This window comes from Empidonax traillii, unplaced genomic scaffold, assembly GCF_003031625.1.
Source record: "Empidonax traillii isolate 1590-97213 ecotype Southwest subspecies unplaced genomic scaffold, ASM303162v1 scaffold97:size1219025, whole genome shotgun sequence".
Classification (NCBI taxonomy): domain Eukaryota; kingdom Metazoa; phylum Chordata; class Aves; order Passeriformes; family Tyrannidae; genus Empidonax; species Empidonax traillii.
The window spans coordinates 535,755-561,538 of NW_020955290.1; the positions used below are offsets into that span (position 1 = coordinate 535,755).

The window sequence follows — 25,784 nt, forward strand, 5'->3', positions numbered from 1 at the left end:
TGAATCTGAAAAGCTGAAAGTGGCAAGGAAAGTGGTGATCTGCAGCTATAACTGATAATAAGAGAACTGACAATGAAGGAACCAGCAATAAAGGAATCATCCATAATGGGTCAAATTGAATAATTCTTCTGAGAATTAAGACCCCAGAATTTTCAAGAGACAAGAATCGTTCCACAATACCCACTTGCACTGAAACTGGAACCTATGGTCAAGAAGTTTATGTTGCTTACTTTCTTCCAAATTTATTATAAGCATTTCTATCTATATGTTGTCAAGCATGTGAGAAACTTGTAGAAACACTTTAATGCCTTGGAATTTTTAGGATTTTTAGTTTTTGTAGATTTTAAAGTCACACTTTAGAATGGTAGTTAACACTCACTAAATCCTATTCATCATTTCATATTAAGTTTTCTAATTTCTTTAGTTTTTTTTAGGCTCCTTTCAAGGTAAGACTGTAGTAAACACCTCCTGTTTAAGAACATTTACACCCCAGGCTTGAACAACAAGATATCATCATAGTCAAAGCAACCTTCAAGCCCAGAACCTTGGAAAAGCTCCAAAGACAGAAGACGACATGAAGAAGATGAAAATGAGGAAGAAAGGGGTCTTAGGACCTCCAACTCAGTTTCTGGAGAGGTGTGCCCAGGGGACAGACCCAGGGGTGGGTGGTTCTCAGATTAGACCATAAATTGTGGAACTCCTGGACACAGAGTACACCTTTTCTGTACACCTTGCACCAGAAGGTCTTCATTAAAGAGCTGTTCTATATCTTATCTCTACTAAATTTGCATGGAATTTTTTCTGCTCCCAATTTTTAGGCAACAGTTCAATGTGCATTGCATATACCCACTGATTTCTTTTTCCTTTACCTAGAGGTGTATATAAATATGGTATATCTAGCTGTCTAACACTGCAACAGATTTACAATGCTACAGAAGAGAAAACATATTTAGCTTTTCTTTATCCTTACTTAACCACCCTCTTACCCACAAAGTAGATGGGACAGCAGAAGTGTGGTAGAACATAAAAGACCAAAGCAGGACATGGCCAGCCTCACCCTCCTGAGGGTGGACTAATTTTAAAATAATGCATGCAGTAAAACTGGCCCCCCCCCAAAAAAAAAAAAAAAAAACCACAAGAAAACAAAGCAAAATTAACCTGCTTAATGGAAGTGATGTCAATTAGAGAAGACAGACTACAGCTAACGATGGTAGGTAGCTACTTATGGCTTGTTCAATCAGGATGTGTTAAGCCAGTAATTAATGCTGTAGGACCTGAATAGTTTACACATAAAGCATGTGCAAGAACTGCAGTATCTCCCTTCTCTGTAGCAACAGGTGGAAACAATTAAGTAAAAATAATTATTTTGAAGTGTTCTTCCTGTCTCAGTATCTTACTTAGTGAAACGCTGCACGAATTATCCAATTGTGCCTTTTCTTCAGATGCTTCTTGCTTTAGTACCGCAAATGTATTTGAGTTAGACTTGGAAATTGAACTATGTAGCTATATGATATATATGCATCAACATTAACAATGGGCAGAAGCATCAGCAAGGAAAAATACTATGATGACATCTGAATGTCTGAACATAAAGCACTTCCTCATTTCCCAGGGCAGTAATTAAAAAAACAAAAATTAAAAAGTACTAATCATTGCTTGAGATGTTTTACTTTAGTCATAACTACTTTTTAGGAGTTTCTCTTTAAATTAAAAAAAAAAAAAAAAAGAAAGAAAAAAAAGATGCTTGATGCTCAGCACCAAAGTTTGACATATGAACTCATGATTAATGCATTTAGCTTCACATCTTGTTCTATCATGCCAGAACTGTAAGTGTTGCCCTATGGAGGAATAAAACACATGCCATTACTAAACTAGATGGAGTCCTTATTTTTCCTATTGGTCTCCTTACCACGTTATTTTGAAGCAATTTAAAGGACAGTCTCATTTCAGAGTTTTTACAGGAGATGAGAGCTGTGAAAAAGGTTCTGGGGCACAGTACTATTAAAATCAGCAGAAATTTGAGAACTAGCCTTCTCAATTTTACAGCTGGACTTCTCTCCCCTTCTGCAATATGGAAGCTGATGTTTTCCTAGAAATCATAGTACAAATATTTGATGTACTTATGATACAGACATTTATCCATCATTCTCACATGGTCTCTTAGAGTTACCCTTTCATTAAGACAGCCAGCCCATTGAATTTACATCTGCATTTACTCTCTAAGTAAAAAAAAGTACCTTTTCTTACTTCCTAAATTTCTGCAATTACCCAAACAAAAGCCAACAATGACATAAAGGAAATAGCAAGAGGAAGATAAAATTTGAAGACAGAAAAAAAGGTCAAATTATACTAATTGGTAAATTATATACAAACTAATGATGGATGTGGAAGGCTAGTGGGGATGAAAAGTGGCTAATTTTTCATATCATGTACAGCATAGATCTTGCTGAAAATCAGAATGTACTTTCAAACCATTTTCTTATTTATCAAAATCTAACAGTGTTTAAAAGCTTCTTTTCCTTCCCATCTTAAGTAGTGCTGCAAGAAGTAAAATATTTTTACTAAGAGGGACAAATAAAGCAGTCTCTTCTCAAGTTCATGAGAAAAATTGAGACGGTAGGGTTTTGACAGGTAATGTATTTGCATACCATAGCTTACATTTATGTATTCATCAAATACTGAAGCAACCCAAGTGAATGTTACTTTGATACATCGCACATCAAACACCAAAAGAATAATACAGAGGATCATACGCATGTTAAAATACCTAAAATTCCTTTCTTAAGCCAAGTAATACTAAGTATATACAGTACTTCAAGACATATAGCACTGCTCTATGAAAGGGGCCAACATAGCTTAAAAATTAGTATTTTAGAAAGCATGATAAAAATCTTAAGTTTTACCAGCAGAGAAAAATCGTGCTACTGAGGCTGTTGTACTCAGCTTCTGCTCAGATTCTGGCCAACACAGCTCATGCTAAGGACTGAGATGCATTCTGGAAGCAGACTGCATATTGTAGGCAGGACAGGTGGCCAGAAAGAGCTGAAGGGTCATTATGCTGCCATGATCACCTGGGAACTGCTGTCTCCTACAACCATCATCTTTGGCAGTTTCATCAGAATCTGCTAACTCACAGAAATTACATAAACCAAACCTCTGACCTGGAAGACACCAAACATCAGCTTACAAAAAAAATCCCCAACTTTTGAGGTTGATTCATTAACAGTTGTACTGCTCAGACTTCTGTGCTTCCCACTGTGATACAGGGGATGCCTGCACTGTGACAGATGAGGAAGGAGAAGCACTCTTATTCTTAGCTAGGTAACTGATTTTAGTTTTTTATGGATCCCAAGCGCATGGATTAAGAATTACAAGTTATAAATAATGAAACTTTATGACTTGAGTGGTGAATAACTGAATTCACATGATAGACTAGTCTGGGCAAAGGGGACTGACACAGTTTGTCATGTTTGTTGTATTTCTTAATGAGCTCATGATATTAAGTTTAAATCACACAATACATTGTCCTGTTAATCTGCGAGACACAAATGGATCACAAATGCAGCTCAATAGGTAACACATTTGCAGATTAAAACAATTCTGTAACTACAGGGCAAAAAATGGTGTTGAACTCTGTATATGTTGCAGGTTGAATTCTGACTTCACCTCACAAAATGTAATTCTTAATTTGCTTTAACATGAATTTGAATATGCAGTAATTTCTGGAAACCACTGCAAACCTCCTCATCTACTAACAGGCATTAGGAACCTAATCAGCAAATGGAGCATTTGGGAGGTGGGGGGGAGGGAAAGGACAGAGGGGCAGGGGCAGTTAATTAAATTTTACAAAGCCATTAAATTGAGCACATTGGCATGGCCTTGTCAGTGTACCGTACTCTGAGTTTAGACTACAAATTTAGTAGCAGTGACCATAAAAATGGGCATTATTTTCATTTCTAATTAAAAAATTTTATGTTTATTGAAATAACATGCTCATCTTAAGTCAATGGACTACAATTAGTGTCATATACACCTACTGCTCTTTAGAGGAAAAGAGGAGGAAGATACCTAGAAGTCATTTTTTGATCAAGAAAATTCAGGTTTCTGTTGAATATGAATGTGTTTACTATCGAAGAAAAACATAAACTGATTTAGAAAAAAAAATAAAAAAAGCAAAACCAACATTCTGAAAGCATCTGTAAATACTTAAGGGTAGGAGATTAATTCACCTGCTGCTCACACATTTACAAAGCTTTCCACACTTTAGTTTAGCCCAGCCCACCAAATTGTTATGACCAGTGACACAACAATGACAACAGAATAATTAGAAGCAGATGGAGAACTACAAAGCTCTCTGGTTAGACAGAAAAAGTCAAAATGGGGAGCATAAAACAACTTATGTTTTTTCTGGTCACACACAGGAATAAGAGCTTTTGTTTTCTTTGTTTACAAAATAAACCTCACTTCACTGCACTGACAGTACAGTTCATTCCAAAAGACATGATCATTCCCAAAAAAAGTAATCAAGCTGCTTCTCTGTATTCTGTGTATGTAGTATTTACATAAATATGAACAGGCACAGTAATGTAAATGATTTAGAAGCAACGTAAGTATCCGTAGCTAGCTTGCAGCTGTTTTTAAGTTCTGAAAAAATGCATACAGTGAGTTTTCTTGTATTTCTGCCTGTCCTCTGTATTTCCAAGATTGGAGTTTTTTTTTAGGAATCAAAATACTGGGGCTCACTAATACCATCTCCATTAAAATAAACAAAAAATCAAACTAATCTTAAGAAGTCATTCGAAACTGAACTCCAGAGAGCTATCTACAAAACCTCTCAAAAACTCCTATTATAGATGGTAAAGTGTCCAAGTACCTTATTCAATGAGATGAACATACATCCTAGTCTAACCAACAGCACCTTGCTTCAGCACCTGGTGGAGCCAGGTGCCTTCTTTGAGGAATTAAGCATTTTAGCATGCCAAAGTAAGCACCTTCAGTCTAACCGTCATATTAGACTTCAGTTTCTCCTTAGGAACACAACCACACTTCCATACATGCTTTAAATGGCACAAGGATTGTGAGGCACTGAGATATAACACAAACCAGGCACAGAGATGCCAAAGAACATTTTTTTGCGTGTCCTTACTTACTATGTATCCTCACTATCTTGTCTTAGACATACGCCTAGCTTATTACCTGACAATTCTTGTGTGATATAAGATTTGGCACAGACACTGAACATGAAAGTTATTAATAAAAATGGCTATTGCCCCTTGCAGTACATGCATTGCAAGATTAAGTAAGATATTTCAAGTTAACAAGACTCTATGAAAGAAAATAAAACCTCAAACAATTTAACAGAATGGAGAAAATGCTTATATATTCGTTCACTTACGAAGCAAGCCACTGTTGCATTTCTTATTTGAATAAACAAGAACTTGGTCTTTATTTTCACATACCATCAATTCATTTTGTCAAGCTGAAGAAATTTTCTTCTGTTTTGGAAAGCTTCATTTGTATTACTCAAAAGGTTCCTGGGACTATACCTTTTTACCATGTTCTAGGTTGGGGATTCAGTTTGATGTCCTACAGACCAATGACACACTCCTGTCTTTGAAAAATCTAGTAAAGAATTAATGCCTAAAATTTAAAAAAATTAATAATCGTAAAGAATACAACTTCAAGTTTCACTCTACACAATTATCTGTAAAAATGCTTAATAAAAGAGATTATTATTATACTGTTATCTCATATTTGCATTTCTGCAGATCACACTTCCATTACCAGAATTGCCTAATATTAAAACAGACCATTACAATTCCTTCTGGAAAAGGAGGAAACTAACTGCAGAAGTACAAAAACCAGAAAACCTTCACTGGTACCTGTTCCACAGCTATCCTTGTTCTGCAGTATTTTCATGTGGCATACAGTAAGTTCACAGCAAAGAAATGTCAAGACCTGCTATCACTGGAAAGATTGCAAAAATAACTAGAAATCTTTTCTCCCCCTCAAGGTAATTTCCAGGAAAAGCACCACTGGCTGAAGTGCCTTCTAGTAAAATAAGTCTCACCTTTGGCCCATGAGATGACTTCTTCTTCACTTCAGAAAAAGACAGGGAGTTACTAGGAAGGCTGGGGAGATGAAGGCTCTGTCCTGAAGAGAACGATGTGCCATCTGACATTACCATGATCTGTTGCAAGACAAAAAGCATGTCAATCAAACAGTAACAAGAACAGGCCTTGCCTGCCTAAGAACTAACAAATCACACTGGTAGAAGAATAAAAGTCCAACAAACAGTATCCATGTTTCTTCTCAATATGAGATGGGTTAATGAAACCACACTGTCAATTAATTTTCCCCAAGTACAGTTTGTTTTGCCCATGATGTTAACTGGTAAACAATCTCTCATCTGCATCCTGACTTATGAGCTTTCCCATCCTATTATCTCCCCCAACCCTATTGAGGAGGAGGAGTGAATGACCAAGCATCTGGGTGGGAGTTCAGCCCTTAGCCAAGTTTAACTCAACACAAAGATACACTGTAAAAATAGCCTGAGGTTTTAAATAAAAGCGGTATGTCTCTAATTTCAGCATCTGTGTTATCTAGAGTACAGTAAATAAACTGTATGGCTAGTAAGCAAGCATTAATTTTGCTATAAAAAGGGCCTCGCTCCCTCTCTTGATTTTAAAGACTTTTAAGTACAAACAGATCACTTCCAGAAACCACAGGTAAATCAGCCATCACGGAGTAGTTCCCAGACATGTAAAGATTATTCCTTCCATCTGAGGGAAACCCAGCTAAAGTCTTGTCTTGTGCTCCAGTGTTGCTGTGCCTGGATTTCACTGATTCCTAGCACAGATATTGATTTATCTATTGTTTCAAAGCACTAAATGCTAGAGATAGCTTAGCTGCTGTCCGACAAGACCTGCAAAGCTGGAGAGAAGATGCAGAGCTCTGCACCTGGAGAGGAAACATCCCTCTCTTCCCACAGGTTCCCAGGCACAAGGTCACACTGGTTTTGTGGATGTCCTGTGGGGTTACCCTTGTCTCTTCAGATGACCAAGCCATCCTCTGACTCAGGGGACAGGAATGAGGTGACCCATTGCATGCCTCATGCATATTACATTAATTAAAAAAAATGGGCAGTGCAAAATTGATATTTTACTGCATCCAGCTTTTTGAAGACTGGATTTCAAATTAAAAAAAAAAATTTAAACACTGCTCCAAATGAATCTTTTTGCAGAGAACTTTGTTCAGAAGATCGTATGGTAGCCTAGAGAATATGAAGGGACATGTCTAGGTAATAAAAATTACTTTTACCAGACTGTTTCCAACAACGCAGCTAGAATCCAAAGGCAGAGGAAGAAGGCAATAAAGCTGTTTTTCTTCCTTGACCATAGGTTCATGTATTAAAAATTTTTAAAAAATATATTAAAAAATTATTTATGTATTCTAACAGTTTGTGACCTATGATTCCACACAGAGCAAATAACAATTGTTTTCCCCAATTCTTCATTTCCATTTCTCAGACACCTAAACCAGAGCCTGCCAAGAGCCAAAACTCTGAAAAATCATCTGACCAAAAGGAATGGACATTGCTGTTTGTAATCATGGTAATGTTGATAGCAACTAGCTACTTAAAGTCACAGTAAGTGATCCTTTAGCCTAATGAATACTTTTCAGCCTCAACTTGCCAAGGGCTTTGGCTGCATTCAGCCCAGCTGAATGCAGGAGAAGGCACAAGCTAACAAAGAACAATCAGCCACAAGGAAAATTTGTAGCCACATGTGCATACCATAAACCTGCGCAAAAGCACAGAAAACGAATGTTTCTATCATTATTTACTCCCATAGATAATGTCAAATGGGTGGTTAAATAGTATTGTTCTTTAAATTGATTTCTGTAATGTTTTTCAATCCCGCAAACTTAATAGAACATAACATTGGCATAAAATCAAAACATCTTTCAGAAAAAGCAAACATAAACCAATCCATTAATTTTAAAGTTTAAGCAGATATTTCATCGCCCAAAATACTTCTGTTCACATGGCAAAAAAATGCATATCCATGTGGAACAGAAGTTTAATCAGGAGGATCAGGGTTTGCCCTACCCTGAAATTAAAAGCAAAGAAACAAAATATTCTGCCAAAAGTTCCTTCTCCTAGGGTTGGAAGTTACCATTTTCTCCCTGGAGCATGAAAGTCTAACTCACTAAAATAAACTGAGGTTTAACCACTGCATAAATTTTCTTTTTAAAATTCAGAAATATTACAGTTCAGGAATATTTATATATTCATCATTATATACAGACATTCTTAGAAAGCTGACACTTTAAAAAAGGCTATGGACTTCTAAGATATATCAGTTTCTGGGCAAGTACTTGGACCATTAACACTCTTAATATTACAAACTGTGTTTCAAAGCAGGATGACAGTTCACAGAAATATATTATAGGGATGGGATGACCAGTAATAGTACCACGTGAGGCCTGATTTGGCAAATCCAGTTATACACAAAGTAAATCCCATACAGCTTTTAGAAAACAAATTCTGGACATACCAAACCTTGAGCCCTAAGAATTGAATCCTGCATCAGCCTGTTATTTCATTATAAACCCCATGAAAAACAGCAACTATAGACACAAAATTTTAATGTGTAATCAGTAAGACAGAATTCCAGTTCACATTGCTACTATCACGCTGGCAATATATGCCTCTCTGTATGTGGCTGTACTAAGTCAAGGCTACACCAAAGAAGGAAAAAGTGGGAATGAGTGTATTATAGAAAGACACTACTGCTGCAGCAATATTGCAAGTTCATCCAAAACATGGGAGCTCTCCCATACAGCCATACTGTGTGCACTTCACTTGTTTCCTCCTACCTGCACTGTAAATTCCCTGCTGCTAGCTTAGAGGTGTCAAGAGGAGTACACCTCAACAGATGGGAGGACATGGCTGCAGCCCATGCTTAAGCGAGGCAGCCAAGAACACCTGCAGCTGGTACTTGGCTGCTCTTAGAAGGAATCACTTTAGTGACAAGACCCAGGAACATTAATTCTTCTCCTCAGTCCCTTCTACAAATCAACAGCTCAGTGGGATCAAACAAAGTGGTGGAATAAGACATGAGTGACACCAGTGTCAGCAAAGCAAGATGAGACTACTGGTCTTCAATCAATTAGTTTAAAGCCAAGTAATCACACTCTGAATTCACCAGTATGCAAAAGATGACGTTCTAGTTACAGCTTTGCTGTTCTGTCAAAGATTTTGACAGACTACATTTGAGTAGAGCAGAGGTCTAGCTAACCTCACAGCTTATCTTTGATGAGGTCAGAGGTGACAGTAATTGGATGTGTAAAACTAGAGTGTTAATTGTGCTTGTTCACAAAGATTTAAGTGCTTTAAAAAACGTGGATTAGGGTACATGGTACTGGATAAGGATTAGAAAGACAGCCAAGAGAAAACAGTTTGACAGTTTATTACCAGGGTACAAATAATACAGCACTTGCAGAATAGGTTGTACTGAGAAACATGTCAAGGGAGGTGACTGTTTCACTGTACTCTGCACTAGTGAGACCTCACCTCAAATCCTGTGTGCAGCTATGGGCACCTCAGTACCAGAAGGTCACTGCTACTAGAGTGTGCCCAGAGGAGGGAGACCAAAGTGGTGAAAGGCCTCAAGGACAAGAATTACAAGGAGCAGCTGACACCACTTGGCTTGTTCAGGTTGGAAAAGAGGAGGCTGAGGGGTCGACTCCACTGCAGCCTACAACTTCCTCAAGGGAGGCAGTGCAGGCAGAGCTGCTGATCTCTCTCTCTAGTGAGCAGCAACAGGACAGAACAAAACGGAACGAAGCTGCATCAGAAGTTCAGACTGGACATAAGGAAAAGGTTTTTTTACTGAATGGTCAGGCACCGGAACAGACTCCCCAAGGAAGTGGTCATGGCACCAAGCCTGACAGAGCTCAAGCAGAGTCTGGATGATAGTCTTAGTAATATGGTTTTGATTTAGTTAGTCCTATGAGGAGTGCATGGAGTTGCACTTGAACAATCCTTAAAGATCCTGCTTCCAACTTAGGATACTCTATCCCGCTACATATCCACATTGGGTTTTTCATTTTCTTTAAAATTCAATTTAAAAAAATATATCTTAAATTTAACTGTTAGTGGAAACTTCATAATCCTCATGAAAGGAAATTACTTGCGCCAATCGGAAGAAACTAATATTACATGAAGGGATTGACAACAAAAAACGCCTCTAAAAACAGATAGGACATAAAAGGAAGAGTAGGGACAATGTGAGCCCACAGTTCAATGTGGCAAGAGACCTTGTGGCTTATGTAGTTAATCTCGTTTCAGCTTCTGTTTTCGCAATAAGATCTTGCTTCCTCAGGCCTCCAAGGTAACTGAGCATTCCTCACAATGTCTGTGGCAATAAGTCAGTGCTCACAAGACAGAAGTATTGAGTTAGGTGGCACTTCATGCACAGGGACACTAAATGCAAACAGGGGTATTGAAGGAGCTGGCAGCACCAGTGAAAGACAGCTCCCTATCATCTTCAAAACCTTCAGGGAAGGTTTTCTAGAAAGATAAACATCGCATCCATCTTCAAGAAGTAAGATTCATGGAAAAAGAGTCCCATCAGTCTCATTTCAGTGCCTGGAAAAAAGATGGAGAAAATCCTCCTGGAAGCCACTTTCAGCCACTGGAAGTACAAGAATGTGACTGAGGAATCAACAAGAAAAATCTTGCCCAACTTATAGACAGATCTATGAGATATAGACTGGAAAAATGGATCATTAGATGGGTGCAGAACTATCTGAACTGCTGGACTCACATTATTCTCTTAAGCTGTGGGAGGTCCAACTAGAGACCAGTGAGTGCCAGCATCCCTCCAGCATCAACACTTAGTCCAAAATGTTTGATGTCTTCATTAAAGATTAAGTGGGATCAAGTGAACTCTCAGCAAGTTCACATATAATACATGGATAGTATCTTTCCAAGATCGTTCTCTGCTGCCCAGAAGTTTCACCATACATGCATAACTATTGGTTTAGAAGATATTTCAGAAAAAGAAAAAAGGTTTGATGAGCTGTTCCATAGGGCATTTAGAAGCTCATTCAGCAGGTAAGGTGAACTCCCAAGAAAAGCTACCCTGCATTCAAGTGAAGATGGAGAGATTATGTCAACACTGCAGAGGATGCCAGTCACAACAGAGAAGGCAGACCAATTGCAGCATTGCAATGGGATAACTGTTTGATGTGACTGGACAAAACCAGAAGAAAACACAGCTGGATACCCACTGATGCTTTTCCCTGTTCTTCCACAAAGTCCCTCTGTTCTGATAACCCCGAAGACTGCTTTACTGGGAGGAGAGTTATTTTAATAATGTATACTAGAGATGGAAGGAGCCACACCCCATCTCTCTTTCTCTGTGAAGTTTTAGCTCAACAAGATCTCATCCTAATAACATGTATAAGAAAAATTCATGAAAACAATGCAAGACTAAATCACATTGGAGCATTTAAATATAAAACCAATATCCTGTTTGTCTTATTTCCTATGGTAAACAGCTACCACAGAGCAAATGCAAAAGTGTATATAAACTATCTTTTATTCACAATGTGATTATGGACAGATGCATAAGACAATTTACCAATTCCAATACTTTTTTCATGCCTAGAGAAAGATAATTCCCTTTTTGTCGTATGTGCCAATAGAGCATTACATAAAAGCATTCTTTCATTAATTTAATTGATCTCCTGGTAGTGGTATCTTGCCTCTAGTTCACCAAACACCTATTTCTCTAGCCTTCAGCTATTGAGCTTGTATTTAAGACCTTTGTCTACCATTTGCTTTAAATGTAAGATAAGTTCCTGAGCAAGGGCAAAGGAAGATCTATTTTTCCCCCCCAAAAATGTGCATGGAGGAAATCCACTGTTCTTCACATTACAGCTAGGAACAGTCAACCTGAAGTGACCAGTCCCCATAACACCTGAGCTGCTGGCATCTTAGAATCATAGAGTGGTTTGAGTTGGAAGGACCTTGAAGATCATCTAGTTCCAACCCCCTGCTATGGGGGACACCTTTCACTAGACCAGGAAACCTTTCACCAGACGAGGTTGGTCAGAACCCCATCCAACCTGGCCTTGAAAACTCCCAGACATGGGGCATCCACAACATCCCTGAGCAACACATTCCAGCCCCACCACCCTCACAGTAATGAATTTCTTCCTAACATCTAATCTAAATCTGTCCTCTTTCAGTTTGAAGCCATTCTCCCTTGCTGTAACACTACATGCCCTTTTGAAAAGTTTCTCTTTAGGGTGTTATAGGAGTATTCCAATTTGCTACTCAAGGCAACTGAGTCCTACAGAAAGAAAAACTGCCATGCATTTAATTTATGTAGTTCCATGCACTGTGGAACAAAGGAAGGGATCAGGGAACAACTGTGCACTACGAATTATCATAATATAATTAGGATCCCTCTTCTACTATTTCTTTTCTAGCAATCTGACAAAAAATTATGGAATTGTAATACCTTGTAAATTGCAATACCTTGTAACAAACCTACTAACAACTGATTCAGAAGTCTTCCTAAAAAAAAAAAAAAAAAGAAAAGAAAAAAAAAAAAAAAGAAAAAAAGAAAAAAAGACATTCTGAAGACAACATTTATCTACCAACACGTTTGGCAGCTACCCTCATACCCACCAAGAACAAACCACTTTCAAAACAAAAACTTTGCTTTTTAGATCCTGGTAACACAAAGAATGAGGAATAGTCTTAAAACGTTCCATGGAACCTGGTCTTCTTTTATTGCCAATTTCTACAAATGCATATCCAAGTACAAGGTGCTGCACCTAGGTGAGGTGTATTGTACCTGGTATCAATATAGGCTGGGGGATGAACAGATCAAGAGCAGGTTTGCCAAGAATGACTTGGGGGTACTGGAGGATGAGAGGCTGGACATGAGGCAGCAATGTGCATTTGCAGCCCAGAAAACCAACTGTATCATGGGCTTCATCAAAAGCAGCATGGCCAGCAGATTGAAGGAGGTGATTCTGCCCGTCCGTTCTGGTGAAACCGCAGCTCTGGGGTCCTCAGCACAGGAAAGATGTGGACTTTTTGGACCAGGTTCAGAGAAGGACCATAATTACAACAGAGGGCTGGAGAACCTCTCCCATGAAGAAAGGCTGAGTGAGTAGGGGTTGTTCAGCCTGAAGAAGAGAAAGCTCTAGGGAAATCTTGCAGCAACCTTACACTACATAAAGGGAGGAATACATGAGAGCTGGAGGGGGACTTCTTAGCAGGGCTTGTTGTGGTAGGAGAAGGGGTAATGGTTTTAAACTAAATGAGGGAAAATTTTTACTAGGCATAAGGATGAAATTTTTTTACAATGAGGGTGGTGAGGCACTGGAATACATTATCCGGAGAGGTAGAGGATGCCCACCTGGAAACATTTAAGGTCAGGCGGAAGGGGCTCTGAGCAGCGTGATCTAGTTGAAAATGACCTTGCCTACGGCAGGGAAACTGGACTAGGTGACCTGTAAGTTTCCCTCCAACTCAAACTATTCTATGATCATGACATCCCTGACACAGAGAAACCATAGATCTACCATCCCCACATGCATACTTACACAGTCAGGAGCTGTGTGAGCTGTCACCTTGCTCCAGACTAACACAATTTCCTTATTAGGAAACACAGAGCTTCTGCAGAGGAATGAACCATTACCAAAAATATATTGTCTGTCTCCTAGTTTTTCATCTTCCTGAATGAAGAGAGGCCCTCAACAAAGCTGGAATAATCAGATCCACACCAAGCTACCGGGTGTAGTTTCATTTCCTGAGCTGGTCACCTAACACCTCCATACAGCATGTTCATAACAGGCTGGTGAGCTTTCCCACAATGTGCTGCAGAAAAATTCCAACACTCACAGCACTTGCAGTAAAAGCTATGAGTTATCTGCTAGAATTCTGGGAAAAATGAAACATTACTACAACGTTTCCACAGCACTGCAGATGAGTTATACTCATCAGCAGCAGACAAATGGACTTCTTTGTCTGGCTCTGGATTGCTGCACCCTGTGGTGTTTTACAGTGAAGAACGGGTTCATTCACTGCTGAAAGCACTAAGAGCAACAATGGAAATACAGTCATCCTGAATAACTATTATTCCTACTTAAACCAATACAGAATATTTTTAAAGTTATTTGCTTGAAAGTAAAGTAACATGTAGTTGAAAAAAATTCATTTATTTAATTATGAGAAGCACAAGATTAAAGATAATCGCTTCCCTAGAAGAGCATTATACCTAAGGTTGGTTCTGGGAAAAAGCCAACTATTCTGACACTGAGAAATTGCAACGAAAGAGGGACGGCAGACAAAAGAGGGAAATCCCCATGACTTCATCTTCATTACGTGGATTATGAACATAGGTTTTAGAACTGGCATTACACAGACATCTCAACTGACTGAAAACTGTTAAAACAGCAAAATCACAAAGATTTTGAAAAAAAACCACAAACATGAGAATGCAGTGGTTTGTGGCAACACCTGAATTTTTACCTTTCTAGTTTTCTCTAAAAATTGAGTAGACACTTGGAATCGGATTAATTAATAGATTAATTGCCTGCAAGAAAAGAGGTGTCTAGTTACAGAAGCAGAGCTGCTTGTATTTCCAAACAAATTTTACAGAAAGCAGTCACACAGGACTCACCTGTTGCTAAAACATATCATTACTAGTCTAGAAGTGACCTATTTCTTGCATCCTCTAAACGTGAAATCTCAAGCTGTATCATTAATAGCCATGTGAATTTGTAATAAAGTTATGAATTTTACTATTTTTGTCCACTGTGGTAACTGCTCTCTAAGGGGTATTTATAAGGCTTTTCCTTAAAGGAAAAAAAATTCAGCTACTAAATGTTGTCTGTTACTTCTGAATTAAACAACTGATTTTGAATCTCCTTCCAGAAAGGAAAGAGTATAAGATAGTACAAACGTTTTTATTTATTTATTTGCAACTATGGGAGACAGGGCTGTATTAAATTGCTGTTTTAATGCGGACTGAAAATATTTTCACTACTTTTTTCTGCAAAAATCAAGATTTACTTATTCATAACATCATATTCAAAACAGTGCTGCCTAAGCAAATCTTTTTTCTAGAGGCAAAGTTCAATTTTAAGATGCTAAGTAGCTGTCATTCAGCATGTTCAAAATTAATTTAATGAAAATTAATTTTTTCTTGAAATTGAAAAACATGCAAGCCAAAAGTGCAATAGAACAAGTGCTACTGACAACAAAAAATACATCAATGGACTCAGATTCTATTTACAAATGTTTTCAGTGGGATTCAACATTCAAAATCTACTTTAATTTTGAAGTTCATTTTTTAATTACTATAAACTCCCAGTGTCACCTCTCTTCCCATATCTATACGCTGGAATCACAGTGGTGCATCTTTTTACTCAGGCTCTTTCATGTTTTGAGGCTAAAACTAATCACAAAAGGTAACTGAAAAATCTAGGAAGGAATGACCATGCAAGAATCAACACCTACTGGTGTTCACTTGATGTAAACTTCAATTCTACTGTACCCACTCAAGGATAATTTTGTGATGAGCCTAGAGGATGAGCTGTGTAAGAGACTACACGTATATAGTTCTGTCACTACCAGCAGCTTGGTGACATGCTTGCTAACACACAGATTAACCTAAAAGTCATCATTTGTATACAGGGTGTCCTTGGGGATTTCAAGCAACAGGTAGCTAGTTCACATGAGTATACATGTATCTGTGTTAGCTTCAGGTGATTAGGAATGGCATGAGGAAATGGTGCAAAAAATTCTCAGTGGCATCACTGCCACAGCAAACCTTTCTAAAAGAAATGTCAGAATATATATGCAAATAAATAGAACATAAACAATTGTCCTGAATGGTTTGTTTGAATTTGCCCAGTGTACTTTTGAAAAAGGTTTTATTTCTTCGGTACACATTTCTTTTTATAGCTATGAGAACAAGGTCAACTGTAATTAGGTGAATGGCAGAGATGGACTCAAGTGTAACTAAAACTTTCCAACAGGCAAGGGGAAGATCCATGTAGAAAAGGTACTTCTGAAGGTGGAAAACTCTGACTAAGAAGTTTGCAAACTGGATATAGCCTCTGCAAGACTGGACTAAAGGTTCCTATTTACCTGCCTCACTACAGAAAATGCGATCTCTGAAGCCAAATCAAATCCTTTTTCGAAGGGTTGAAAATAAAATTGTCAGATTGGAAGAGACATGAGCAAATTAATGACCTCTTCCAAATGAAGACTAACTGCACATTTATTCTTAAATTCTGGTGATATCAAATAAAATGCTAAGATATAAATATTTCACAGAGTTAATCTACATGAGTGGCACCACCCTAAATGTCCTGTCTGCTTTAACTAAAGTGGCCACAGTAGCACTGCAAGATTGTACAACAGTTGTGTCCTCACTTCTTTAATCACTTAGAATATCCCAGTGTTACTCATATCCCAGTGAACTGCAGGAGAGCCAGTCAGACCTTGGGGCACGTGAAAGACAGGGAAGGGTAGTAAAACTTTCTTAGTCTGAAAGACAAAAGAACAGTGGCTGTAGCAAGTAACCATGACTACTCCACATTTAGGGTGCTACAAGATGCATATGAGAAAAAAAAGGGGAGTTGAGAGCATCCAAGCAATAATTCAAGGAATCTGCAGCAAGTGACAAAAGCACAGGCAAGACTGTACTAAATACAGCAGCATGCAAATACCAGGTGACCTTGAGCTTTTCCCTCCAGAAGGACATATGATTTGTAATACAAATATTTTTATGCAAATAAGATGTAATCTTGTTTAGTAGTTCATGTCACTGGAACAATACATCCCATAACTTTCACTTGGAGGGATTTTGAGGTGCACAGAAGTCAAGCAATTCAGACAACTATTTAAAAGCATGTAAGCAAAACTCCACCATGTTAAAGGACTTTACTTAAAGCTATCAATTATTTTATATTAATATGGTATCGCATATATTTTGAAGGGTATGAGCTTCATTTTGTCAGACTTCTTGTCTGTCAAAATTCACTGACTCGTTACTGTTACTTTTTCTTGAAGACATGTATAAGCTAGTATTAATTTTTTTGACTTATATGTAAGTGCAACACCCATCTCATACTTTATTGTCCTGTAAATGTTTTTCTCAGTCTCAAGCATGGAAGTTACAAGTGATGCACAATGTTTTGTGCATTCATTCTGTTGTCTGTTCTACACACACTTGGAAGCAAGAGTGAATTTCCAGGGCTTCTACAAGAGTCTAAGGAAAGCCTGTTTAAGCCTTTCATAAAATGTAATGGGCTTTTCTACATTAGGAGATGTAAGCCCTTCATGGAGACTGTCAGAAACAAGACAGACAGAATGCTATTACATTGTCTCTGCCACCCAGACCAGATACACTCCTAGGTCAGAAAGTCCACAAAGGGATGCAGAAAACACAGGTAACTTCACAAAAAGGTACTCATTTCTTGGAAAGAAATTGGGGAAATGGAGAAAAATAAAAAAGCAAGCCATGCTGTCTGAGCAGTTTGTAGCATTCAGAAGACAAAAAGCAATGAAGCAACGAATTTTAAGAATGATCACACTGATATATTTAGGGAAAGAATTTGACCAAAACATGCCACATTTTGTTGTTTACACTTTGGAAAGGTATTTGCTTTTGTTAACTCAAGAAAGCTAAAATTAAAAAGCACAGAAAATTAGCAATAAAAAAGACACTTCTAAATTTAACCTTTTTAACCATTGCCCCCCAACCCCAAAGTCCCTGATGGCATCATTTAGATTTATTACACTTGGGGGTAAAACTTGTCCATTGACAACCAACCTGATACAATTAATACTAAAGCAGTGGCTCTAAGTTTTCCAGAATAAAATCTTATTTAATTTGCCAACACACTAAAAAGCCAAATGTTCAGGCATGGTTACCCTCTTCCACCTAAAAAATTGCAAATGCAAAATACAATTCATGCATCTATTTCAATATAACTATAGTTGTGACAGTTTTCGTCTTCAGGAAGGTAACAAGGTTTAGACTATACATGCTACATATTTTTGTTTTGTTTTCAAAGATTCTTTTCAGCAGACTGAACATTCTCACATTAGCTCCCTCTTATCTCCACCCCAGAACCTACTCCTGTCTAAATGTACAAGGGGCTACCCACTTTTGTTATGACTATTTAAAAATAAAGATAAGCACTGGTATTTACACTTGTAATTTCACAGTAGGAAGGGTTATCTGAATCTCTGTCAGTGTCTGAATCTCTATCAGTGACTTAGAGGAAGAGACAGAAGACACTCATGATGGCTGCAGATAATCAGCGGGGGAAAAAAAGCATCTGGCACTACAGAGCAAGCAGGCTTGTAGGAGCGACCCAGACAATCTGGAGGAATGGGTTAACAGCAGCCTTATGAAATACAATGAGGACAAATGACAAATGCCAAGTCCTGTCCCAGCAAGGCAGAGCCCTGCAACCACGAGGCTACAGCTGGAAAACAACTCTGGAGCATGGTTCTCAGCGTAGGAAGGCTGTGAGCTGAGCCAGGGCCACCCATGTGGTAGAAACAATGGCTATCAGCGCCACAAGTCTTGTGAGCAGGTCACAGCCCTGGGAGCCAGGGGAGGGTAGGGGCTTTACCCTCTGCTTGATGCTTATCAGATCCTATCTGCCTACGGTTTGGATCCCCAACAAAGGAGCACCAACAACAAAGTGTAGGGAGGTAAGAGGAGGCTACGGAGGTGCTGGGGCTGAAGACCTTATGCAGTGAGGAGTGGCTACAGAACTAGGGCTCACTTGGGCTGGAGGAGGGATGGCTTTCAGGGCACCCAACACCTCCTCCATCCCCTCCCATCAACATGGCACTGATCAGAGGGAGTGGAGGAAACCTAATCAGGCTCCTCACAGTGGTGTATGGGACAAGGGCAAGAGGCAGCAGGTCCATGACAGAGAAGTGGTGGAGCCAGACCCAAGGAGACTGGGCCACCTTTGGCCACGGGAGGTTTCACACCCTGGCAAGGAGGGGTGAAGTCCTGAGCAGCCCTGTCTCACCCAATGGTTGAGCCTCTGCTGGTCCCTGACAGCATGACTTGTTCTGCCACTGTGTGAAACACTGCAGAACAGCTTCCACTAACAGACAAACTGTAAACATAAATGTCTGGCCCTTCTAGCCCTCTGTTCCCTCCAAATGGGCAAGCTTTCTCTGGGCTTTTTCACATGAGTTAATTCTACCGACAGGTAAAGAAGTTGGTACACTTTTCTGAGTCAGATTGCATAACACTTATTACATGAATTTAAGTAGGCTTGTTTATACCTGTAGTTTCTAACTCATTTTACCTTATAAATACTGAATTTGTTCTGCTTAATACAGAATCATTCTCTTTCAGTGAATGACATCTTTTCTTATTACTTCGTCCCATCACAGTAGCCATCCTGTATTTCATCTCTGGACAGCCAAGCAAGCAATGCTTCATGATAAGGTCCAAGATCTGCTTTCCCAGAAGGGAACCAACTGGTTGAGAATACAAGTATTTTATCATGTATTCAGGATAGGTACATGCTCATTTGTTCACCCATTGCACTTAAAGACAAGTACTGAGCTCCTATATGAAGTCAATCACAAAAACACTTCATTTCACTGTCAGGTCAATCTTTCTTATCATACTAATCATGCACCAGCAATAAGCAGCAACATCTTTATTGTGATGGCTTTTGACATGGGTGCAGGACTCACCCCTCCTGCCTTTAGCAGCTTTCTTCTGAATTCCTCTGTCGGGTTGTTGAATGTGAGCTTTTCACAGCGGAGGTGATTTACAGGTGGGTGGCCTTCAAGGTGCAGGAATAAGTCATAGTCAAATCGAACTTTCTTAGGTTCTTCCTGAGGGTTGAAAATAACCAGATAGAAACATCTAACACCAAAACTAACTAAGTTGAAAACAAGGGCTACAAAAAGACTGTCAATTAAAATTATGTCATTTTTAACCATTCCTTGTGTTCTCGGACACACATGATGGAATTTACCAAGCATCAGCTGAGCTACAGTAAATAAGAGAGGCTCCTATCAGCCCACGATAACACAAGGTAAAATGCATGAACTTCGTGAAGCCTTGACCAGGCTTAATTGACACTTACGTCATGTTATGCACAGGCTACAGATATGCACATAGGCAAGTATCATGATTCAGCTGACAAAACGTAACTCAGTCACCAACACAATCACACTTCTGAGCCATAGAGAGTACTGAAGACACTGCAAAAAGTTTTGAATGCAAATTCCTCCACTGAAGCCAAACTATTGTTTTCTTCACAAGCTGTACTACGTATTAAACTGCTGCAGTCAACTATATTTAATCTCCTATTTATGGGGCCTGCTCATTTACTAAAGAAACTTCATTGCCTGGAACAAGTATGGCTGGACAGATCTCAAGTGCTGCACTACAGCTTACAAGCAATCCAAATTCTCTGCCACTGCAATGAAAAAACAAAACTGAACGTTCCCTGTACCAATAAAAAGAGAGAAAGAACAAGAGGGGCAAATGTATCTTGGAAAAAATCGCCAGTGCTCTACTGCCCCGAGAATGCTACCGGCAGTCCTTTTTCAGTGAGGCTTCGAACAGACTTCAGTATCTTTTCTCTGGTATTACAGATTAAGTACATTTTTTGTTACACATTTGCACAGTCTCTTCTAGAAGCTGTATGTAAGTGCTTTTTTAAGGCAATATTAAGTAGCCTGTTCTCCAAAGGTCTTGGTGTGCAACAGAAGTCACCAAACCAATGCCAGTCTTAGGGCAGAACACACATAAAAGGTAAAATTGAAGAAAAGTTTTAGTAAAAATGCTTAAAAAAATTCGCATTAATCATGTTTAATTTTGATTCAGGATTCCAAGGATGAGAAGAACAGAAAACGCAGACATCTCAAGTTACTCTAAAAGTTAAATCAGAGACTTCAAACACAGCCAAGGGACATACTAATTGTCCCATCTCTAGACTTGGGAGCGGAAGCAACAGAAGGGGACCTGAAATAAAAGGTTCGTAGTAGTCTGTTTCTGAGGACAGAAGAAAGCAGTTCTTTTAGACTGAACTATATTCTTTTCACAGATCATTTTCAAAGGCAACCATGGATGATGATATTTCTTCTTGTCAGAAATATTAACCCATGATTTCATGCAAAAAAAAAAAAAATAGAAGTGACGTATTCCCTGGTCTACTTAGAAAACTGTGATGTTGCTATAGGCAAAAAGTTGGTACCAGTAGCTTTGCCATAAAAGCAAAATTTTAAGAATTCATAAATGAAAGTCTTCAAAGAACTTCTTGGAAAGTCAGATGAACATACCCAGTGATTAAAAACCAGACTTATACTACACAACAGACCTTCAGTGTCACTGCACTGTCTTTATTTTCGGAACATTGTGACAGTGAAGACAAAATATCTGCATTTTATGAGCCTTATCCTATATAGTTTACATTGTCCACAGCAGTAGTCTTTTGACCTAAAAGCATTTTTGTCTCAATGGCTAACATCTATAGCCTGCTGCTGCTGAATTTGGGAGTGGGGGTTATTGTAATTTTCCTAACTCTTTAAACTTTGAAATATTTTCCATGATTGTGAAATACCTGTTAAGTTTTCTACCAGTTTTTTTCTAGTCCCGGGGATGGGCATCCTTTAATTTTTCGTGGTCCTAGGTGGCTTCCTGTACTCCTCCTTTCTCTATTCATTACAGTATTTTCTGAACCACAAGTGGAAGAGTTGTCTACCTTGAAAAAAATGATGACTGTGTGTCTCCTCTTCCTCTCTATCTCCTCTTTTTCTGTACTGGAATACCCTTGAAGAGGCTTAGGGAAGGAAGAGTAGCTGAGCCGAAAGAAAGGGGTAATTTGCCAGCTCAGTTTTTGTGTCACTCTCCCTTTGTATTCACTCCCTCCAGGGAAGGCCATGCTGCTGCAGCTGTGTGAAGAGCTACCTGACTCACAACTGCTACTTGTTGTATTCCATGACACCAAAATAGGGGTGAGGGATGTTTGCAAACTTCCTAATACCACATGCTGCTTGAGGGTGAGGTGAGTTGCCCTCTTGATCTCAGTCTAAGCCAGAACTCCTGCTGGAGAACTCCTGAGACTTGCAGGTCTCCAGAGGCAGCAAAAGTACGCAAAAGTTTAAGTGGAAAACAAAAAAGGAAACATGGAGCAGGAAGCTTTCCGTGGAGATGCTTCAATGATTCACTGTCCTCTGACTTACTCTGCACAGTTTTGAGATGAGCATTTAATAAAGGAGTTAAGGAGAATAGGTTGCTTTTCATTAGATTTCCTGAATGAATCAAAACGACTTCCCTAATGGAGATAGAGCTAAAAGCATAGCAAAAAAGCTGATCAAGTCACAGCAAACAGGGTTGACCAAGACCTGCTCTTCATAGATTGATACAGGGAACATGTCAGAATTACCTGTACAAAACCTACAACTTAAGAAGTGCCTGAGCAGAATTATCCCCACCTCACACCTTATCAAAGCTTTCTGTGAAAGATAAAAGAATACTGGAATACATACTTGAAATCATACATTGTTAAATCTAACACAATTTTTAAGTGATCCAGGTTCCAGAAGGAGTCTTCTTTTATGCATTTCTATCTTCTTTCTGATTTAGTCTTTTACCAAGCATTCAACACTTTAAAGATGTAATGTTGTCTTGATTAAAATAATTAGGTTAAACTACATCTTGGTAATAAAAAATAAACAAAAAGGTATCTTAGAAGCACATGCTAATTACCATAACAGCTCCACCAAGGCACATGACATGTAAAGGGAACCTAAATAATTCCAGATATTAAAGTAATGTACATTAAAACTTGCAAGTTTTTGCTCTGTAATTTCACCCAAATCTAATTCTTTTTATCTGAATTAGTTATTAGTAATACAGACCCTGTTATGTATGTTAAAGAAAACTCCTGTATTTGGTATTTGAGAGACTCAGAGTAAGTGCAGCAGTTACTTAGAATGTGAGACACTACAATAACATAAGCTTTGGAGAATGACAGTGGGTTTGGTTTTAAACTGAGCTCCAGTAATATGGAGTTGAGTAGAATGAGGGCTCACATGCAGTCTAAAAGAACGTTTTCTAAAAGACAGAGGATGTAAGATTGTAAAAAAAGACTGTTTTGAAAGATCAAAATCTGAATAAATTATAAAGATTTGCAATACTAAAATAAAACAATAAGTCCTCTATGTAATCAATATAATCAAGATTGGTTTCCTTCCTCAAGTTAAAGTGACTCTTAAACTTTCTTAAGCACTATATAACGTCTGTCCACTTTAGAGCAGGGCTAGTAATTCTTCTGAATAATTACATTCAAGTGTTGGGGTTTTTTTAATCAAGTAATCCTAATTTCACAGAGTTATTTACTAAATACTGTCCCCCAAGAATCAGCACTGGGCCCAGTACTGGTTTACTTCCACATCAGTTGTTTGGATGAAGAGGCAGATGCTCCCCAGCAAGTTCACTGACAACACAAATCTGGGAGGAGTGGCCAATAGCCCAGAGGGCTGTGCAGCCCTTCAGAAGGACCTCAACACATTGGAGAGAAGGCAAAGAACTGTCTGAAATTCAGCAGAGGGTCCTGCACCTGGGATAGAATAACCCCAGGCACCAGCACATAGGTGTTAACATGCTGGAAAGCAGCTCTGTGGAGAAGGTCCTGGTGGACAACAAGCTCTCCATGAGCCAGCAGTGTGCCCTTGTGGCCAAGAAGGCCAATGGGATCCTGGTGTGCGTTAGGAAAAGCACTGCCAGTAGGGCGAGGGAGGTGATCCTGCCTCTCTACTCAGCCCTGGTGAGGCCACATCTGGAGTGCTGTGTCCAGTTCTGGGCTCCTCAGTACAAGAGAGACATGGAACTTCTTGACCAGGTCCACTGAAGAGTGACAAAGATGATTAAGTGAATGAAGCATCTCTCTTATGAGGAAAGACAGGGAGAATTGGGCCTGTTTAGACCTGAGAGGAGACAACTGCGAGGAGGCCTCATCACTGTCAACAAGTATCTGAAGGGAGGATGTCAAGAGGATGGAGCCAGGCTCTTCTCAGGGGTGCTAAATGATAGGATAAAAGGCAATGGGCAGAACTGATGTACAGAAAGTTCCTCCTGACCATAAGGAAGAATTTCTTTACTATGCAGGTGACTGTGTACTGGAACAGATTGCCCAGAGAAGTTGTGGAGTTTCCCTCACTGGATATTCATCTGGATGTGATCCTGTGCAATGTCTAAGATGACTCTTCTTGAGCAGGGAACTTGGATCAGATGATCCACTGTGTTCACTTCCAACTTGACCCATTCTGCGATTTTATGAAATTATGCATTTCTAAGAGTTACAATAATATTGAGTTGGGGAACAGCATTCACAAAGATAGCTATAAGACTAATTTTTAACTGAGTTTACAAATTAAACTTTAAAACTTAAAAAAAATCTCACACATTTTTTATTTTTTTAATGGAAAATATGAGATTTCATACCTTGTTTTTGAAGTAAACCTCAATTGGTAAAATGAAACCAGCATATCCTGATTCTTCCACTTTGTAGGGTGGATCCTTGCACACTGAAACAGAAAAAAACCCAAATTTAATACAAAAAATATGTGTTTTAAATGCACAGGCAAACCACATGAGTAAATCTGTGATAATAGTTCTGTATGGCATCACTACAAAACCGCACTGACACAGTCAGATATACCTGTGAAAAACTCAAACTGAATTTTGCAAGTGAATCATTCCTGCCTGCATAAAACCTGAAGTTTAGGGATAGCAAATTTTTATTTCTTCTTCTTGTTTTTCATCATTTGACATTGCTAAAGCAGAACCACCATGGACTTCAATACCAGGAGGAACAAATAAGTACTCACACTGGTATATAGGCTCTGCAGCCAAGGCTTGTTCCATAAATAGAAAACGCATAAGATTCTAACCCAAAAAAGTAAAACACGTAGAGGGAAGAACTGCCATTCATGTATTCACAACCTAATACTCATAAAATCCCAGTTCTAATAGACATAATTGAAAACAAATAAATTAAATAAATCAGGATTAATGCTAAGAACTTTGAAATATTCATTATTGGGGGAGGAGGAGACACAATCCAACATGCTATTATAGAGAGGAGAACCTCAGTGAAGTTACTAATATTGTATTATATTAAAACAATATCTAGGTTTTCCTTAAAGGATTCAGAATTCTCTAACATTACAGTGCATATTACTAGTTCCAACATTCAACCTTTTCCCCCAAGTTTTCCATTTAATGCAATCCCCACAGTACTGAACATGAGCTCTCTGAAGAAAGTAACACTAGCCTGTCAACTCCAGACAGTGACAGAAAGCAGATTGTTACAAAAGCCACCTCTGTCTTCTCCTGTTTGACTGCATGACAACCTCGCCACACAATTCAAGTCTATGTAACACACAGGCACAAAGGTAGGCTGAGCTTGAGAAACCGCACTTCTCTTGCAGCGTTAACTCAGATGCTTCCAAGTGCTGCGTTGCTGTGCATCAAAAATCATGTCTAAGGCATTACCATTTCAATGACTGTTTCCCTACTGTAGACTGGTAGAATGATGTAGTTTATACACAAAGGTTGACTTCTTCAGGAATATTTGCTCTAGTTCTATCTGTCTAGCTGATTGGAAAAAAATTTCAAACTCCAGATAAATCACCATTTACTCAGATATATGCTCCTTTCAGAATTGCCTGGTAGGTTATATAA

The 25,784-nt window shown here is 38.7% G+C and overlaps 1 protein-coding gene across 4 annotated transcripts in view; it reads right to left on the reverse strand.

Annotated features, from left to right (window-relative positions):
* MLLT3 (MLLT3 super elongation complex subunit) overlaps positions 1 to 25,784 on the reverse strand; it is a 121,684-nt gene that overhangs the window by 34,068 nt on the left and 61,832 nt on the right. Inside the window, exons 3-5 of one of the 4 annotated variants that reach the window (XM_027881857.1) lie at positions 24,543 to 24,625; positions 19,778 to 19,921; positions 6,071 to 6,190 (exon numbers count right to left, since the gene is read on the reverse strand). In XM_027881857.1, the coding sequence (XP_027737658.1) occupies positions 6,071 to 6,190; positions 19,778 to 19,921; positions 24,543 to 24,625 (347 nt within the window). Of the gene's footprint in view, positions 1 to 6,070; positions 6,191 to 19,777; positions 19,922 to 21,798; positions 22,192 to 24,542; positions 24,626 to 25,784 lie in introns of those variants that run through there. The other 3 variants (XM_027881858.1, XM_027881860.1, XM_027881859.1) reach the window with 3 other exon arrangements.